This window comes from Bos mutus, chromosome 4 (assembly GCF_027580195.1).
Source record: "Bos mutus isolate GX-2022 chromosome 4, NWIPB_WYAK_1.1, whole genome shotgun sequence".
NCBI classification, from domain to species: Eukaryota; Metazoa; Chordata; class Mammalia; order Artiodactyla; family Bovidae; genus Bos; species Bos mutus.
This window is the reverse complement of record NC_091620.1, coordinates 74,633,238-74,654,197: the sequence shown is the minus strand read 5'-3', so window position 1 is coordinate 74,654,197 and position 20,960 is coordinate 74,633,238. Positions and strand designations below refer to the sequence as shown.

Sequence of the window (20,960 nt, the reverse complement as noted above, 5' to 3'; positions counted from 1 at the left end):
TAATTCTTCGGTGCTCAGCTTTCTTCACAGTCCAACTCTCACATCCATATATGACTACTGGAAAAACCATAGCCTTGACTAGACAGAACTTTGTTGGCAAAGTAATGTCTCTGCTTTTCAATATGCTATCTAGGTTGGTCATAACTTTCCTTCTAAGGAGGAAGCGTCTTTTAATTTCATGCGTGCAGTCACCATCTGCAGTGATTTTGGAGCCCCCCAAAATAAAGTCTGACACTGTTTCCACTCAACTGCTAAATAAAGATAATACCTAACTACATCCTTAAAGGACTGTAATGAAGAGCTATGACATCATAGGTTAGTATTTCTCCTGTGTTAAGTCATTTCAGTCATGTGCAATTCTTTGTGACCCTATGGACTGTAGCCCACCAGGTTCCTCTGTCTGTGGGATTCTCCAGGCAAGAATACTGGAGTGGGTTGCCATTTCTTCCTCCAGGGGGTCTTCCTGATCCAGGGATCGAACCTGTGTCTCTAACATCTCCTGCACTGGTAGGCGAGTTCTTTACCACTAGCACCACCTCTCTCACTGCTACACAAATACAAAGAGTATTACTATTATTTGTGATCAGAGGAGTAAATAGAGTAAATATGACAAACAGAACCTTAAGATCCAACTGAGCTGTTTTTTTTTTTTTCAGGTAAAGGATAACATCCTAAAATTTCAGATTTTAAAATTCAGATTGCTGAAATTTTTCTTTCATTAAAAATTTTATGTAAGAAAAAGTAATAAAAAGTTTAAGTGTCCTTATTCTTTATATACATCAGTTATCCTCTGTGTTAAAAAAAAAAGAAACTTTAAATCTGTCTTATAAAGTGCTCATCTGATTATAGTCAGAAAAATTACTTTGACAAATGATAAAGTTAATACACACACATACACATATACACATATATGTGTGTATACACACACACACACACACGGCTTCCCAGGTGGCACTAGTGGTAAAGAATCCACCTGCCAATGCAGAGACATAAATGTGGGTTCGATCCCTGGGTGGGGAAGATCCCCTGGAAGAGGGCATGGCCACCCACTCCGGTATTCTTGCTTGGAGCATCTCATGTACAGAGGAGCCTGGTGGGCTACAGTCCATAGGGTCACAAAGCGTCGGAAACGACTGAAGTGACTCAACACACAACACACTGTATCAGGACCACCCCACCACCCAGTAGCCTGGCCCACATCACAAACCTGAACCCAAGTCAGCCTTCACTTAGGGGAAATACCTGTCAAGGAGTCCAAACATAAACCATGCACAACCCTCCAATTTAGCTTAACTAGCTTATGACATTACCCTAGAAAATGGACCTGCTGGCTTTATAAGGAAATGACCAGTCTCTTGGCCAATTGAATCCTGTTTCCAGGCTGCCTCTTCTAAGGAGTTCTTCCGTAGAACTCCCTTTTGCCCAAAATCCCCAGGGAGGAGCACTCCACTGTTTATGAGGCCCTGTACTCCCCCAATCCATGGGCTGTTTTCCCTTGAAAAAAGGGTTGCAAACTGGTTACTACATTGTTTTGTTTTTGTCATTTGACACAAATAATTCCCAAAGAAACACTAACTTACCAGGAGCACACAGAGCTGAATAAATGGTTAAACCACATAAAATTTTTTTTAAAAAATCAGAATAGGCAGTTTTGAGAAGGATGAAAGTAAAATACAATCAGACTCTGCAGGATACGAATTAGAAAACATGTTTTCTTTTTAAAAAGCAATCAAGAACAACTAATGTCCTTGATCATAGAATGCCAAAGGCTTTGAAAATTCTTTGCTATTGGACAAAATTCAGTATGTTGAGCTAGAAATCATTTCACAGGCTATTTATAGGTTTTAAGTCACCAAGATAAACTCTGTAGATGCTTCCTCTATGATAAAATTTTTCCTATATGTTAAAAAGAGACCAAAGCTTTGATTAGATTAGAAAACAAAACAAAACAAGATAAAGAGCCAGCTTAAGACCAAAGCCCATTCAAAAATACAACTTCCAGTATTACAAGAGGAATCCTTGGGATTAGCAAATTAAAATGGCATGTTACAGCAAATTGAGAAGACACGCATAAAATAAGTTTAATGAAATGATATGGTCATCACCTCCTTAATATCTTGAAAATAATACCAAACCAAAAGTGCAGATTCCTTTCTGGTATAATCAATAATACAGAGAATTATTTAATTGAAAAGGTTGGGAAGGATGAGAAGGAAAAAGTCTAAATTGATGCCTGCATGACTTCCAAATGTATCACATTTTGACCTCTAAATATGTAAAGAGGATCTTAAATGTTCATTTACTATTCCTTAATCCTAGGTTTCAACAAAAATACACTTGTCAAAATGTGGTCTCGGGCTTCCCTGGTGGCTCAGTGGTAAAGAATATGCCTGCCAATGCAGGAGACATGGGTTTGATCCCAGGTTTGAGAAGATCCCACGTGCTTTGGAGCAACTAAGCCCCACACACCACAACTACTGACCTGTGCTTCAGAGCCTGGGAGCCAGAACTACTGAAGCCCACACGCCCCAGGGCCTGTGCCGACAACAACAAGAAGCCTGAGCACCACAGCTAGAGTAGCCCGCGCTTGCCCCAACTAGAGAAAAGCCCTCACAGCAACGAAGACCCAACACTACCAAAAACAACCAAGGTTATTAAAAAGAAAAATACGGCCTCTCCTTCTCCTGCTCATAATCAATGCTGGAAAAAGAAAAACTGCCTGTGTGTGTTTTTATAAGAAGATAATTGCTTTACAATATTGTGCTGGTTTCTGCCACACAGCAATATCAATCGGCCAAAGGTATACAGACATATGCCCCTTCCCTCTTGAACCTGCCTCCCATCTCCCACGCCATCCCACCCCTCTAGGTTGTCACAGAGATCTGGGTTAAAAGCTGCCTGTTCTTAAAGCATAACTCATAAGGAAAGGCAGAGAAGGCAATGGCACCCCACTCCAGTACTTTTGCCTAGAAAGTCCCATGGACGGAGGAGCCTGGTAGGCTGCAGTCCATGGGGTCGCTAGAGTCGGACACGACTGAGCGACTTCACTTTCACTTTTCACTTTCATGCATTGGAGAAGGAAATGGCAACCCACTCCAGTGTTCTTGCCTGGAGAATCCCAGGGATGGGAAGCCTGGTTGGCTGCCATCTATGGGGTTGCACAGAGTCAGACATGACTAAAGCGATGCAGCAGCAGCAGCATAAGGAAAGGAACCGAGAAATGTGTCTTCATAGCTCCTGGACAGATACGAAACATAAAGAGGGGGAAAATGCACTCTTTTAAAAAAGTTCTGACCTCAGTTCTGGTTCCAAATTTGTCCTACTGAATTCTCCAACCTTTAAAAAGTTACTTACTATCAAGGCTCACTTTCTTCATCTATAAAACGAGAGGACTGGACCATACCTGCAAAAAGCCAACCCTTTTCTAACAGTCTTTGCACCAAACAGCCCATTTATGCCACTCTGGAGCTGCTGCGTCTAAAGTGGCCAAGAGCCCTGGGCTGCCCCTCTCCAGGGCCCCAGCCTCCTAGGAAACTTCCAGCTCAAGTAGCTCAGATCTGGCCACTTTCCCTAGGCCAAGTTAGCAAGGGATTTGGGAATCTCCCTGCAATGCAGCAAACCTGGGTTCGATCCCTGTGTCAGGAAGATCCCCTGGAGAAGGGAAAGGTGACCCACTCCAGTATTCTTGCCTAGAGAATTCCATGAACAGAGGGGCCTGGTGGGCTACAGTACGTGGGGTTGCAAAGAGTCTGACACGACTGAGCGACTAGCACTTTCACTTTCAAGTGAAGTATTTTTCGCCTGAGAACAGCGGAGTCAGCCACAGGGACAAGCTCTAGTTTCACAGGTTGATGGGGCAGACCGGGAGTCATTCAGAGCAGGAAGTACGTCAGAAGGCATTTCATGACAAATCTGATACATCAAACAACCCTTAAGACTTTCAACCTTAAAATAAGATTTGAGATATCATTTGTAAGGGCCTCTAGTTAAAGCGTTTTTAAAGTCATATTTAACAAGCACAGTTTGTCTACTGTATCTAAATTCTAACTCTCTAGGTACAGTGGGTAATACAAGCCCCTAACTTCCAAGCATTCAAAATCCTTCAGGGGCAAAAAAATAACAAAACCCATAAGCAACCATACCATATTTACAGAAAGTGTCAGCTCTGAATAATGAAAAGTCATCTTTAGAATAAGGCACTTCCAAAACAATGGGCCCTACATCTTGAAATGGCAAGAAACACTTTTCCTTACGTGCCAAGTATTAATAGTTCACACTGACTAAGTCCTTTGATTACCAGGGTCAGGAAGACTGAAAAGGCTCTTAAGCTCCTAAATGCAGACAAGTAAAGGGCCCTCATGTTGACAGAGGGTGACGGGAAGCAGGCAAGTCACTAGAAGGGTTACGTGATTCACTGAACACGGCAGAAGGGCAGACATCATTTTGTCTCTTGCGGATCCTTTGTGAGAAAAAGGTAAATGACAAAAACCAAACCAACAGTGGGGGCTTTTACAAGGAAGCAAGGCCCAGGGCAGTACTGGGGTCAGACCCTGGTCAGCCAACCTCCTGTCAGTACAACAAGCTCAGAGTAAAGGCCTTCAGACAGCCCTAAAAGAACCTTGAGGCTCAAAAGTATTTTGAGATCCCTGAGTTAATTCAATATTTAAGAATACTAGGATGTAGTAAATTATACAAGCATTATATAAAAAAAGAACATAATGTACATTTTAAATCATTTATCAGGAAAACCACATTATCAGGAAAAGATGCACAGGAGATGTAAAACATTTTAAAAATAAATACTTCTCAACTTGGCACCCCTGTCATGTTTTCTAAGCCTAGTTTCCCTGTTTGATGCCTATTCATTGGATTATTGGACGAAAGGTACATAAATCCTTCAGCCCTGTGTCTGGCACACAGTAAGTCCTCAATAACTAAGCCACTGTTTTACTACATGCTAAACACTATTTTAGTAATAAGGGTTAGTGGAGAAAATTCCACTTTGAATTCCATTTTGACATTTCTGCACTAATAAGATGGGGGCTGAAGGCAGTGGCGTGAACAAACATGAAAGGAATAAAGTCTGGATGTTTCTGTTCTTCTGTTTGAGGAAGATACAAGATTCTGGTCTTCCTAGAATTCACACAACTCAAAAAAAAGGAAACCACGATTCCCCACAGAACTCTTATGTAATCCCACAGCTCCATGCGGCCCCACCTACTCCTCCAGATTCACCAGGAGGCTCTCACAAACCTTGGCAGTGTTTGGTTCTGAAAATAACAATCTCGGCCCCCTTCAACTCCCCTTATTGTCCCTAGAGAACAAAAATAAGCAAGCTCACAATATTAATAGCAGCCACATCCACAACTTGCACTCTCCCCAGAGCTTGAGCCCCAGTTACTGAGGTTCTCCAGCTCAAAAAAAATCTTTCACAATAGGAACAGGCAAAACAGGCAAGCAAGGCCAGCTGTAGTTAAGTGTCCCCCAAACATTCACCGTCTCACATGTCCTATCCAGGTACTAAATCTCTGAGCTCTCCCACATTCCCCTTCTGACGGTCAAGACAGGTTATCAAGGAGGGCTCTGCTTGTATGACTGACGACTGATAGAGAGCAAAGTGGGACTCCTCCCTAGAGTATTTCCAAGCCAGCCGGGTACAAATCCTCAAACTTGGGGTTCTCAGTGCTGGATGCACATCAGAATTACCTGTGGAGCTTTTTAAACTACACTGGAGGCTCCTGAATCAAAATGCCAGGCAGGTGTTCCCCAGGCAATTTTTAAAAGCTCTAGGGGTGATTCTGACATGTAGGCAGGGTTGAGAACCACTATTCAATCAGCAATTTGTGCAAAGCTAGCTCGGGCATTTACGTTCTCCAGCTCAAAGAAAACACTTTGGCACCCTTGAATTTATGCTAGCTTACCAGTTGCCAACAACAAAGCCTATTCTTCCTCCAAAGTCTTGCACTCCAAGTTAGCAAGGTGGCCTAACCTCAAGATGGCTACACAGTACTAGGACCGGGAAGACTGCACTGCTAGGGACAGGGGCTGACAGGTCACAGACTCGTGCTCAACCCGGCTGAGTCACAAATTCAACTCTGTGAACCCAAGAAGCCAAACAAACAAACAAAATGCAAAACACACTTAGTGATAATGAACATGGTCTATAATAACCCACAGCAGCCTATGCATGATGAATGCTCAATGTATTTATTGAATGAATAAATGAACAGGAGCTTAAATCATAATTACTCTTCAATGGGATAGACTTAAATTTTTCTCAGAGAATCTGGTGGAAATCAAACTACAGGAGAAGCAAAAGTAACCAAAGAATGATGAAACAAAATTCAACAAGGGGCATTCCCATTAAGACTACTAATTATGGAGATAAAAATTGAAAAATCTTTATCAAGCAATGCTGAAGTAGCTGAATTCTGCGGTGGTAAAGTGGTGACAAAGAGGTAGAGACCAGAAGATGCCACCATAAAATCCAGTCCCCATTTTCTCTTCAGTAACAGAATGCCAGTTATACTTAGGGTAGCTATGCCCCAGCTGAGAAGAAGAACTAAAGAGCCTCTTGATTAAAGTGAAAGAGGAGAGTGAAAAAGTTGGCTTAAAACTCAACATTCAAAAAATGAAGATCATGGCATCCGGTCCCATCACTTCATGGCAAATAGACGGGGAAACAATGGAAACAGTGACAAACTATTTTTGGGGGCTCCAAAATTACTGCAGATGGTGACTGCAGCCATGAAATTAAAAGACACTTGTTCCTTGAAGAAAAGCTATGACCAACCTAGACAGCATATTAAAAAGCAGAGACATTACTTTGTCAACAAAGGTTCATCTAGTCAAAGCTATGGTTTTTCCAGTAGTCATGTATGGATGTGAGAGATGGACTATAAAGAAAGCTGAGCACCAAGAACTGATGCTTTTGAACTGTGGTGTTGGAGAAGACTCTTGAGAGTCCCTTGGACAGCAAGGAGATCCAACCAGTCAATCCTAAAGGAAATCAGTCCTGAATATTCATTGGAAGGACTGATGCTGAAGCTCCAATACTCTGGCCACCTGACGCGAAGAACTGACTCACTGGAAAAGACCCTGATGCTGGAAAAGATTGAAGGCAGGAGGAGAAGGGGACGACAAAGGATGAGATGGTTGGATAGCATCACCAAGTTGATGAACATGAGTTTGAGCAAGCTCCAGGAGTTGGTGATGTGTAGTGGGAATTCCTAATAATGTACTTTCACAGCCATGAGAAATTCCACAGAAATTGCACCTAGAAAAACAGTATATATTAAGAAATTATGTTAATGATTACCTTTCATGTTTTTCTTAAGAATAATCTCCTTGTTACAAACCTCAAGGCCAGAACCAGAAGGGAGTATGACTGGGATCATAAAAGCATGGACCTTGGAACATCGGGTCGGTGCCAGGCATGAACTCTACCTACACACTTGCTAGTTGTTCCTGAGACTAGCCCAGAGGGAACGGCCTGAGGTAACACAAGGAGATCTGGACTATGGCAGTGCAGTACAGGACATTTAGGAGTACGTGATTAACACAACGTGTGTCTTGAAAAAGGTAAGATCTGTCAATGTATGGCAAAACCACTACAATATTGTAAAGTAATGAGCCTCCAATTAAAATAAATTTATATTAAAAAAATAAAGTTCATATGAAAAGGGAACAAAAAAAGATAATATCTGAGAAAATCTTGTAGTCTGCAATTAGGAATAAATGTTGTACTCAGAGTAGACTCTGCACCTCAGTCCAGTGGAGACTGCAGGTCCCCTGACCCATTGCACCAGATTCCGTGTTCTGTCTTCATTCTCCTCGTTTGCTCCTGGCCCATCAGGGCAACGGTGATGGACAGGGAAGCCTGGCGTGCTGCAGCCCATGGGGTCGCAGAGTTGGACACAACTGAGCTGACTGATGCCCCAATTAATGACTACCTTTCCACACCTTCCAGCCACACTGATGACACTGTAGCAGATGTGACAGAAGCAGAAGTCTCACAGGGTGCCTCCGGGAGTCTCCTTAAGGGAAAGGGAGGCATTCTCGAGTCTCCCTGCATCCTGCTGCCTCAAGCCATCTTGAGCCATGAGTATGATGCCAACTCACTGGGAATGGCACAGAGAGCCAGGACTTCAGACAGAGGCCAGGTACCAGCCTGGGCCTTGCAACTCTGGACCTCCCAAAACTAAGCCTGACTGACACAATGATCTTAACTTGGAAGTTTAGGGAAGCTATAAAAACATGTAAGGTCATGTATCCAAAAACAGAGCCTTCCTAATCCAAACATGGGTCCACAGAGAGGCACAATGACTGCTCTAAGTATGTCATTTATTGAGCACTGTGTGTCAATTTATACACGTCCATTATCTAGTTTTATCCTCACATTCTCACCAAACAGATATTCTCTTCATATCACAGGTGACACACCAGAGGTTCACAGAATTTAATAGTTTGCATAAAGTCAAAAAGCTGGTAACAGTTGGACCTGGAAATCTAACCCAAGTTGATAAGACTCCATAATCCATGCTCTTTCCACAAATCATGTTGAATATGAAAGAAAAACCCAAAAACTTTGTCTTGAACAGACATCTAGGTTCTAAAGTTAGTAGCACACAGCCAACAGGATGGTCTCACAAACAAGGCTAGCCTTTCTTGCTTTCAACAATGTTTCTCAGACCCCAAAGTAAAAAGCACTTAGTACACAATAAATACCAATTCTCTTATAACTGTCCTTTTAATTTTACATGGAGATTTTAAATGATATAACTATTTCATTTAACTGCTAAATTATTTTTGTTTAAAGTTACATGGAAAAGAATAAATTAATCCTATATTTCAGTCATATAAACAGAAAATATATATGAGGCCCTGAAAATATTTGCCTTGCCTTGAAAATATGTCTTTGAGTTCATCTAGTATGTAACTCGGAGAAGGCAATGGCACCCCACTCCAGTACTCTTGCCTGAGAAATCCCATGGACGGAGGAGCCTGGTAGTGTGCAGTCCATGGGGTCGCTAGACTCGGACACGACTGAGCGACTTCACTTTCACTTTTCACTTTCATGCATTGGAGAAGGAAATGGCAACCCACTCCAGTGGTCTTGCCTGGAGAATCCCAGGGACAGGGGAGCCTGGTGAGCTGCCGTCTATCGGGTCGCACAGAGTTGGACACGATTGAAGCGACTTAGCAGCAGCAGCAGTATACAACTACCTGGCATTTTATCCTTCCAATTTGAAGAATTTTTAATTAAATCCCAAGAAGAGACACTTTCAGGTAAGAGGATCAATACCCCAGGGCTTTCCCAGTTTTAGCACTGGAAGTCCTGTATCCTGGGAACTCCATCAGTCCTGGGATAATCTGAAGACTGATCACTCTGTGGCCTCAGGGTACCATATACATGCATAGTTATGTCCTCAACAAAATGTATTAGAACGTAGACAGTTTATATGAAATTGGAGATGAGCATTATTAAAAAGGGTAATTTCCTGGTGGCTCAGCAGTAAAGAGTATGCCTGCAGTGCAGGAGACGTGGGCTCGATCCCTCTGTCAGGAAGATTCTTTGGAGAAGGAAATGGCAACCCACGCCAGTATTTCTTGCCTGGGGAATCCCATGGACAGAGGGGCTTGGAGGGCTACACTCTACGGGGTCATAAAGAGTCAGACACGACTGAGTGACTAAATCACCACCATTATTATAAAGTATGATTGTAAGATATTTGGGCAGCTTAGCAAAAAAGAAATTACAAAGCTCAATATAATCATGCTTAACCAAGAAAACGTTGCTGAGAACATCACAAGTGTATGTCAAATTCTTCACTGTGGTGATATTCAACAAGTTCACCAGGATTACCATTCACCCAGTCCAAAAATGGGCTCTGCCAGCCACACATACATTTATATATAACAGACATTTCATATATATGTATAAAACTGAGACACTATATGAGGAAACAATGAAAAAGGAATCAAAATTCAAACAACAGTTTTAAAGTACAAATGGTTCCCGACTTGTGTGTGTGCCGTGTCCTCAGCCGTGCCTGACTCTTAGTAACCCCATGGACTGCAGCCCACCAGGCTCCTCTGTCCATGGATTTCCCAGGCAAGAATACTGGAGTGGGTTGCCATGCCCTCATCGAGAGGATCTTTCCAACCCAGAGATCAAACCCACATCTCCTGTTTCTCCTACATTACAGGTCGATTCTTTACCCACTGAGCCATCAGGGAAGCCCAACCTACAATGATCCAACTTATGATTTTATGATGCATTTAGTAGAAATCCTACTTCGAATGGTGAATTTTGATCTTTTCCTGGGCTGGTAATACGTGGACCAAAAGATCCTCTTGCCTTAATAGGCAGCAGCAAGCCACAGTTCCCAAAGGATAATGGGTCGCTGGCTAGCAATTACCATGGTAAATGACCCATATCTTTACAACCATTCTATTTTTCACTTTCACTAGTATTCAATAAATTATAAAAGATATACAACACTTTATTATAGAATAAGCTTTGTGGCAGATGACTTTGTCTAACTGTGGGCTAATGTAAGTACTCGAAAGTCATTCAGTCATGTCCAACTCTGTGACCCAATAGAATGTAGCCCATCAGGCTCCTCTGTCCATGGAATTCTTCACTCAAGGATATTGGAGTGGGTTGACATTCCCTTCTCCAGAGGATCTTCCTGACCCAGGGATCAAACCCACACTGCCTGCATTGCAGGCAAATTCTTTACCATCTGAGTCACCAGGGAAGCCCAATGTTAAGTGTTCAGAGCACGCTTAAAGACAGCTAAGCTTAGCTATCATGTTTGACAGGCATAGTAAATGATTTTCAAATGATGGTATTTTCAACTTATGTTTATGAGAATGTGACCCCATCATGGAGCCTGATGGGCTACAGTCCATGGAGTCACAAGAGTCAGACACAACTTAGTGACTACACCACCACCACCAACCCCATCATAAGTCAGGGAGGGCTGTACCCTCATCTCTGTGAGATGGTGGAAAAGTTTAATTTTGATGTTTCAGTTCCATGGTATCATAAGAGGCTTAAAACTTTCTGGGGTAGAAACAGGAAATCTGTAAGTTAAAAGAGGTTGGGCCCAGCCATATACTTAGGTCCTTTGTAACTTGAACACCCCATGACCCAAGTCATCCCTTTGTGACCTCTTTCTTTTACAGGAGAAACAAACTGGGCCAGAGAGTTACATGGCACTGCAAGGGTCCAGGGTTGTAAAAGTGGTTGGACTCAGCCATATACTTAGGTCCTTTGTAACTTGAGCATTCCATGACCCAAGTCATTCCTTTGTGACCTCTTTATTTTACAGGAGAAACAAGTTAGGCCAGAGAGTTACATAGCACTCCAAGGGTCCAGGGTTGGCTGGTGAAAGAGGCTGGACAGCTGATTAGCCATATTCTCATCAGAATTATGCTCAGAAACACTTAGAACCAACATAGCTTGTGGTCAGCATGGGGAGATAAGTAACACATTTTACTTCACCTCATGGGAGATATTTCACATAGTTTAACTCATAAACAGATAAACTTGCTTCAAGTTTTAAATAGAACTCTGAGCTCAGAAACTCTTTGTTATTAGTTACTTCAGCCATACAACAGCACAATATACACAGCAGCACTTTTCATGAACTCTCTAAACAAGCCTAAAGAATGAACAAAGTAATTTGAAAACAAACACCTTTGTAATCTGAAGGATCTTCAAAATACAGAAAACAATTTTCAAAACTAATTACTGCTGTTGTCTAGTATTTCCAGCATCAGCGTCTTTTTTAAGCAAAACAAGCATCTCCCCATTATAAGCGGTGCCGGAATAATGAGAAATCTTGGTGTGTATTCTGACAATTTCATTCTTATAGCTGAGAGACATTACAAATGAGCACAGGCATATATTGTTCAAACAGTATGCCACTGTCTTTTAATCTGGGAAGGCCCCCAAACTAAATAAATAGGAAAATCTGCTGCCTCAGAGGGGAAAGATGAATTGTTCCAGGTAGCAGGCTTGTACCGAGTTGATTTTCAGTCACTTTTGAATTTATGCTGATCCATCTAGATGCCTGCCCTGTGCCCCAATAGCCACGGTACTACCATTTTAAGGGTACAACTTACGGCTGTGATGCTGACCAAAGCTTGCTGATCCAAACCACTCTTACCTTGGCTTCAACTGGTACCCCTTTCTAATAAGCAGCAGCAGCGTATACACATACTGAGCCTAAGGCCAGGGCTACTAGGCTAAGGAACCTCGGGTAAATCACTCAAATCTCCCAGGTTCTCGGTTTCCTGTTCCCCTCATCTGTGGAAGGGCATTAATAATCTCATGTAAGTCTCTAAAACCAAACTAAATGTAAACATATTTAAAAAAAATACTTGAAAGAGTTTTTGTAAATTATGAAGTTATAATACTGAAGAGGAAAAGTTAAAATTTTAGGTAACCTCCTGCTCCTTCTGCCTCTACAACACAGCTTGCTCCTTGCAAAGTCTGGATCACGTAGGTCACGCAGTCTCAGAAAGTGGGGACTTAACAATACTAGGAACTGGAGCTTATCTCACTCACCCCTGTCCTGCTCTTTGCAACTGCCCAGCCCCTGCAAACCTGTTTATTCATGCCTGTCCGTGTATAGGTCAGGCATCCCCTCTCCATCTTGACTGCTGGTCCCACGCGAGCACAAAACCCTAGTTTAAACCAGCCTGTTAGCAGCTAGTAACCCCTTTGTTCAGGGCTCAGAGCTTGTAAGTTAACTCCTCTGGGCCCACCAGCGTAATAAACCTGAGTTCTCCAACTCTCTAAGTGTGGTGCTTGGTTTCTTGATTAGTGGTTTCAGCAACATTTCTGGAGGCCCCAGCAAGATTCCAACCATGCCGACCCCTTGAGCCGCCAGACTGGTGGCTTGGCTGGGCTGGAGCGAAGGAACCCCAAGACGAATGAGGAGGCATGCCGCCTGATGGTATTCCGGGTTCTCTTTCAGACTGGTGTCCCAACTCTCCAGATGGCCGAGCCCCAAATGGACTCACTGGAGGGACGGACCAACTCACCAGGAATGGCCACAGAATCAGGTACGGTCCTGGGGCCAGTCCCCAGTCAGTTCCTACCCCAACGGGTAGAAGAGACTGATCACCTCCTTGGAGCTCCCAGGAAGGAGACATCAGATAGGGAGAAATGGAGACTTGGGAGAATGGAGGCATTGTGACTGATAATCTCCTTGGAGCTCCCAGGAAGGAAGCAACAGTTAAGGAACCCTGGGGACTTGGAAGAAGGGCAGTATTGTGACTGATAATCTCCTTGGAGCTCCCAGGAAGGAAGCAACAGTTAAGGAAACCTGGGGACTTGGGAGAAGGGAAGTATTGTGATAGCTTCTGAACGATGTTGAGTGCGTGATTGCTGACTGAATGGAGTGAAAGAAATTTTTCTTTTTGGAAACTGCAAAACCAATTCCTTTTGCATTTGAAATTAAAAACAACTAGCTTGTTAAAAGGCTTCCCTAGAGAAAAGCTTAAAGTTAACCCTTTCCATGTCCTTGAAATACACAGCCAACTTTGCCTGAGACCTCAGCCTTTGGCAAATTAGAACTTCAAGCAAGGAAAAAAGGTAGTCAAAGAGGTATTTTAAATCTCAAACAGAAAACTATAAGATCTCTGACTGTCTGGATTTATCTATGTCTCAGTGTATGTCTTTTGTTTTTTTTTTTTCTGATATTGTTGAAGTTGTAAATGAGTTCTAATTTAATTGGCCTAAAGAAAAGTAAGCACTTACAAATCAAACAATTCTAAATACAAGAAAAATTAATCCAAATAAATTTCAGAGTCACATAAACTGGGTAATATTCAACATTAAATATCTAGTATTAATGTTTGTTTGCTAATCTAATAAGGAAGAAGTAGGATGTATGTTTTTAATAAAGAAGATATAAAAAAATTACATTTTATAAAGGGAAAAGAAAGTAGGTCTGACTTACAGGTGGCTGTTACAGAAAGTGGTTAAAAGGTATGTGAAAGGTGGACCCTGAAAAAATGTTTTGTGCATGGGTAGGATTAAGTTTAAAATAAATTTAATTAAATTTACCTAAATGAGTTTAAAGCAAGCTGGTGCAAAAACTTAAATTCGGCCTTTCTCTCTGTTAAGAGGACATACTCTCTTCAGATGTTGAACTGCTTTTAATTATAGATTTAAGTTTACCTCTTAATTGATCCATTCTATATTTACCTTTGAAATCTTTTGTTAACTTTGGCTAACTACTACTACTACTAAGTCGCTTCAGTCGTGTCCAACTCTGTGTGACAGTAAATAACTATTATTTCACAGTAACTTATATGATCCTACCTGACTGTTATAAATCCTTTTGACATTTATTGACAAAACTTCCTAAATAACTTGACTTTTAGCTAACTTTGGGATGCTTCAGAGGGCCCCTGAGACTTAAGCTACCTTGGTTGATTGGACACGTTAAATCACATGGGAAGTACTGTTAAAGGGATGATAAATCTTTTCAGGTTATACTGTATAGTTGATGTTACTAATACAGATATCCTAAAATTACGTGAAATTCATATAGCTCTGATATGCCCTGATAAAATATGGTCAATTATAATTCTAGTTATCATATTAAAGTGTTATGACCAGGCTTCTTTTGTCAATTGCAACAGAATCAGATTTTAAACATCCCTTTTATGGTTTTACTCTCATGCCTTTAGAAAAATACTGCTAGTTCTTCAAGATTTAGGGAAAAGACTTTCTAAAATTAAGCAGATAAACAAATTTTGTTATTAAGTAAGCTGGTACCAGACTGGAATTTGGTCTTCTCTCTGTTTAGAGAACAAAGTTTTCTTAGAATGCAGCTTTTGATAACAGATTATTAATTTCTTTGCCTTTAAGTGATTTATATTTGTTTTTAAAATCTTTCTGTTACTTTGGTAAAGTAAATAAACATTAGTTAAGGTTATGGTACATGGAGACAAAGCTCATTCTGCTTCAACAAAAATATATAAGCCCTCACAGTTAGATTTTTGCTATCCTGATGTCCTTAAAACATGGCAACAGTCTGCTCCTAAATCAGGAAATTAAAAATGGATAAACAACAGCTGAAAATCAAAGAGCCAGGGCTATGGGAAATCTTGGCTTTTCCTGGCTCCCTGACATTTTTATCTGATGGGTTAAAGCCTTCCCTGGCTACAGTGTTAATGTCCTCACAATGAGTTCTCCAAAAAAAAGAAAAAAATTATGTTTCACTGAATATTCTAGTTTTGTTAATTAAGGTCTGTGCTTACTAAGACTCACTTCTGAGATATTTCCTTGTTATTTGCTAAAAGGTTTAATTACATTATTAAAAAGGACACTCTAAGATTGTTTTTAAAGCTTATCTCAGTAACCAGTCTTTGGATAAAGGTCAGATGCTCCATGATGTACAACCAGGAGATTAACACTTGGCTATAATCATTTAACTGAGTCAGATGACCTGGGGTAAACCAGAGTATACCCAGTGAAAGTTCCTGACTTAAATTCTTACTTGTAATCTTACTAATAACTGCTAGCTATATTATTTTCTGCTGGAGCAACCGTGAAGAGACACCCCACGCCCAAAGTAAGAGAAACCCAAGTAAGACGGTAGGTGTTGCAAGAGGGCATCAGAGGGCAAACACACTGAAACCATACTCATGGAAAACTAGTCAATCTAATCACACTAGGACCACAGCCTTGTCTAACTCAATGAAACTAAGCCATGCCCGTGGGGCAACCCAGGACGGGCAGGTCATGGTAGAGAGATTTGGCAGAATGTGGTCCACTGGAGAAGGGAATGGCAAACCACTTCAGTATTCTTGCCTTGAGAACCTCATGAACAGTATGAAAAGGCAAAATGATAGGATACTGAAAGAGAAACTCCCCAGGTCAATAGGTGCCCAATATGCTACTGGAGATCAGTGGAGAAATAACTCCAGAAAGAATGAAGGGATGGAGCCAAAGCAAAAACAATACCCAGCTGTGGATGTGACTGGTGTCAGAAGCAAGGTCCGATGTTGTAAAGAGCAATATTGCATAGGAACCTGGAATGTCAGGTCCATGAATCAAGGCAAATTGGAAGTGGTCAAACAAGAGATGGCAAGAGTGAATGTCGACATTCTAGGAATCAGCGAACTGAAATGGACTGGAATGGGTGAATTTAACTCAGATGACCATTATATCTACTACTGCGGGCAGGAATCCCTCAGAAGAAATGGAGTGGCCATCATGGTCAACAAGAGAGTCTGAAATGCAGTACTTGGATGCAATCTCAAAAACGACAGATGATCTCTGTTCGTTTCCAAAGCAAACCATTCAATATCACAGTAATCCAAGTCTATGCCCCAACCAGTAACGCTGAAGAAGCTGAACGGTTCTATGAAGACCTACAAGACCTTTTAGAACTAACACCCAAAAAAGATGTCCTTTTCATTATAGGGGACTGGAATGCAAAAGTAGGAAGTCAAGAAACACCTGGAGTAACAGGCAAATTTGGCCTTGGAATATGGAATGAAGCAGGGCAAAGACTGATAGAGTTTTGCCAAGAAAATGCACTGGTCATAACAAACACCCTCTTCCAACAACACAAGAGAAGACTCTATACATGGACATCACCATATGGTCAACACCGAAATCAGACTGATTATATTCTTTGCAGCCAAAGATAGAGAAGCTGTATACAGTCAGCAAAAACAAGACCAGGAGCTGACTGTGGCTCAGACCATGAACTCCTTATTGCCAAATTCAGACTTAAATTGAAGAAAGTAGGGAAAACCACTAGACCATACAGGTATGACCTAAATCAAATCCTTTATGATTATACAGTGGAAGTGAGAAGTAGATTTAAGGGCCTAGATCTGATAGATGGAGTGTCTGATGAACTATGGAATGGGGTTCGTGACATTGTAAAGGAGACAGGGATCAAGACCATTCCCATAGAAAAGAAATGCAAAAAAGCAAAATGGCTGTCTGGGGAGGCCTTACAAATAGCTGTGAAAAGAAGAGACTCGAAAAGCAAAGGAGAAAAGGAAAGATATAAGCATCTGAATGCAGAGTTCCAAAGAATAGCAAGAAGAGATAAGAAAGCCTTCTTCAGCGATCAATGCAAAGAAATAGAGGAAAACAACAGAATGGGAAAGACTAGGGATCTCTTCAAGAAAATCAGAGATACCAAAGGAACAATTCATGCAAAGATGAGCTTGATAAAGGACAGAAATGGTATGGACCTAACAGAAGCAGAAGATATTAGGAAGAGATGGCAAGAATACACAGAAGAACTGTACAAAAAAGATCTTCACAACCCAGATAATCACGATGGTGTGATCACTGACCTAGAGCCAGACATCCTGGAATGTGAAGTCAAGTGCGCCTTAGAAAGCATCACTATGAACAAAGCTAGTGGAGGTGATGGAATTCCAGTTGAGCTGTTCCAAATCCTGAAAGATGATGCTGTGAAAGTGCTGCACTCAATATGCCAGAAAATTTGGAAAACTCAGCAGTGGCCACAGGACTGGAAAAGGTCCGTTTTCATTCCAATCCCAAAGAAAGGCAATGCCAAAGAATGCTCAAACTACCGCACAACTGCACTCATCTCACATGCTAGTAAAGTAATGCTCAAAATTCTCCAAGCCAGGCTTCAGCAATATGTGAACCGTGAACTTCCTGATGTTCAAGCTGGTTTTAGAAAAGGCAGAGGAACTAGAAATCAAATTGCCAACATCCGCTGGATCATGGAAAAAGCAAGAGAGTTCCAGAAAAACATCTTTCTGCTTTATCGACTATGCCAAAGCCTTTGACTGTGTGGATCACAATAAACTGTGGAAAATTCTGAAAGAGATGGGAATACCAGAACACCTGACCTGCCTCTTGAGAAATCTGTATGCAGGTCAGGAAGCAACAGTTAGAACCGGACATGGAACAACAGACTAGTTCCAAATAGGAAAAGGAGTTCGTCAAGGCTGTATATTGTCACCCTGTTTATTTAACTTATATGCAGAGTACATCATGAGAAACGCTGGACTGGAAGAAACACAAGCTGGAATCAAGATTGCCGGGAGAAAGATCAATAACCTCAGATATGCAGATGACACCACCCTTATGGCAGCAAGTGAAGAGGAACTCAAAAGCCTCTTGATGAAAGTGAAAGTGGAGAGTGAAAAAGTCGGCTTAAAGCTCAACATTCAGAAAACAAAGATCATGGCATCCGGTCCCATCACTTCATGGCAAATAGATGGGGAAACAGTGTCAGACTTTATTTTTCTGGGCTCCAAAATCACTGCAGATGGTGACTGCAGCCATGAAATGAAAAGACGCTTACTCCTTGGAAGGAAAGTTATGACCAACCTAGATACCATATTCAAAAGCAGAGACATCACTTTGCCAACAAAGGTTCGTCTAGTCAAGGCTATGGTTTTTCCTGTGGTCATGTATGGATGTGAGAGTTGGACTGTGAAGAAGGCTGAGCGCCGAAGACTTGATGCTTTTGAACTGTGGTGTTGGAGAAGACTCTTGAGAGTCCCTTGGACTGCAAGGAGATCCAACCAGTCCATTCTGAAGGAGATCAGCCCTGGGATTTCTTTGGAGGGAATGATGCTAAAGCTGAAACTCCAGTACTTTGGCCACCTCATGGGAAGAGTTGACTCATTGGAAAAGACTGATGCTGGGAGGGATTGGGGGCAGGAGGAGAAGGGGACGACAGAGGATGAGATGGCTGGATGGCATCACTGACTCGATGGACATGAGTCTCAGTGAACTCCGGGAGTTGGTGATGGACAGGGAGGCCTGGCGTGCTGCAATTCATGGGGTCGCAAAGAGGCGGACACGACTGAGCGACTGATCTGATCTGATATTATTTTCTATGTAGCTTGCTTCAGAAGATTATTTCTTATGTTACCAAATGTGTGACTGAGCCTGTGATAAAATGCTGGTATGCAGTTCCATATGAGATCAATAATTGTAATAATGTAACTAGATATGGGAAGAAGCAACAAGAGGAAATATTTTCCTGGACCAAGAGGCTACTAAGACAGGTATGGTCCAGAGACTTTTGCTACTTACCAGGCCTGGTCTAGTGACACCACATTGAGTGGCCTGTCAACGGAATCTTTGTTAGATCTGGGAATGAGACTTCCTAGCACCGTGGGACACAATGACCACGAAATGCCCCAAAACATGGTCAAATATGTGGCTATGAAAGGGCGCTGCTGACTGGAAGTTGGCCCTTGCCAACTGCCTCTACAAAGATTAAATCATGACCACTATAAGATGCTGACCTTCAACACCCCCTTGAAAGGAGTTCAGGGTGGAGACAAAAAATAAGGCACTCTGTGCTCCAGGAAAACCCCAGAAAAACAGACTTTCAGATAGTCAGATGTTTTCAGGTACAGATTTTTATGAGTCCAAATTCTTGCATCTTCTCATACCTAGACAAACACTAATATTACAAACCAGTGTCTGGACCTGGTTCTCCTGGCTAGCCCCTCAGCAGCTTTCCTACTTCTATTAATCTTTTGGCCATATATCTTTAACTTTCTTGTTAGGTTTGTTTCCCCAAGTAGTAGTACAACAAGAATACCCCCCGGCCAACACCCAGACAGTGCTGGAACAAGCTGCCTTATCACTCTGTGGACTCTCACCGCCCTCCGTAAAGGCACCCCGAGGCCCTATTCTCCCTGTGAGATCTTATACGGGAGACCACCCGCAGTGATAGAAAAGCTCAAGGATGAGATGGTCTCAAGGGAGACCACCAACAACTAGCTGACCTGGAGATGTCCCAACACCTCCAGGCCCTGGGAAAAGTCTTCCACCAAATTGCCCGAGAAACCTTAGAAAGGACACCCATTCCTTTGGGCAATTGGGTTCATCCCTATCAGCAGGAGATGAGGTATGGGTTAAAGATTGGATCAAGGAACCACTTCAGCCAGTTTGGACAGGCCCTCACACGGTTGTCCTGGCAACCCCTACTGCTGTTAAAGTTATAGGTGTCATTCCTTGGATCCACCACACCAGAATCAAGAAGGCAGTGACTTCCTGTGATGAAGACACCTGGAAAGCAGTTCAGGACCCCCCAAAACCTCCTCAAGGTCTGGTTCCAAAGACAACAGCCCTTACCCGTGAAGGACGCTGAGCCCTGCTCTAGTCACTCCAAAAGCTGACTAGTCAACACACGGCAGAAGCCTGAGGATCCTTCAGTCTTGCTCCAGTCACACTCCAGCAGCTGGCTGGTCAACACACAGCCGAAGCTTTAGGATCCAGCTATCAAAATATGGATGGATTTTCACTGTCAAACCTGGCCTCTAACCCTAATTGGTATTATTGCTGTTGTCTTCACTACAGGACCAACTAGACTTCCTGGCTCAGGTGGTTTTATAAAGTAGGAGAGAGCTAGGCCTACTGACAGCCAAAAAGGGAGGAATCTGCCTCTTCCTGAATGAAAGACGCTGCTAAAAGCAGCATGTAACCAATCAGAAATAGTCAGAGACATGGCCTAACAGCTAAGGGAGAAACTAGCTAATTCCTGGGATAACTGAAACAATATCTGGAGCTGAGGATCGTGGCATCTCCCTTTAACAGGTCCTCTCTTTATGCTCTTTGCGGTGCTCTTTTTTGGCCCTTGTATCCTCAATACAATTATCAGGATCATAACTTCTCGGATTGAATCCATAAATTTACATATGGTAATAGCTCAATATAGCCCCCTAAACAATGGAGAGCTCTGAATGTCCTACCAAAACATGAGATGATGCTTTCTACAACGAATGATAGAAGCATCAAGAGGGGAGAATGAAGAGGAAAAGTTAAAATTTTACATAATCTCCTGCTCCTTCTGCCTCTGTAACTCAGCTTGCTCCTTGCAAAGTCTGGATCATGTAGGTCACAGAGTCTCAGAAAGTGGGGACTGGAGCTCATCTCACTCACCCTTGTTCTGCTCTTTGCAACTGCA

General features: G+C 42.2%; 1 protein-coding gene across 2 annotated transcripts in view; it reads left to right on the top strand.

Annotated features, from left to right (window-relative positions):
• The window catches only part of ARMC10 (armadillo repeat containing 10), a 123,625-nt gene that overhangs the window by 95,376 nt on the left and 7,289 nt on the right, over nt 1-20,960 (top strand). For both annotated transcript variants that reach the window (XM_070369663.1, XM_070369664.1), the window contains exon 7: nt 12,993-13,080. In XM_070369663.1, the coding sequence (XP_070225764.1) occupies nt 12,993-13,080 (88 nt within the window). The remainder of the gene's footprint in view (nt 1-12,992; nt 13,081-20,960) is intronic.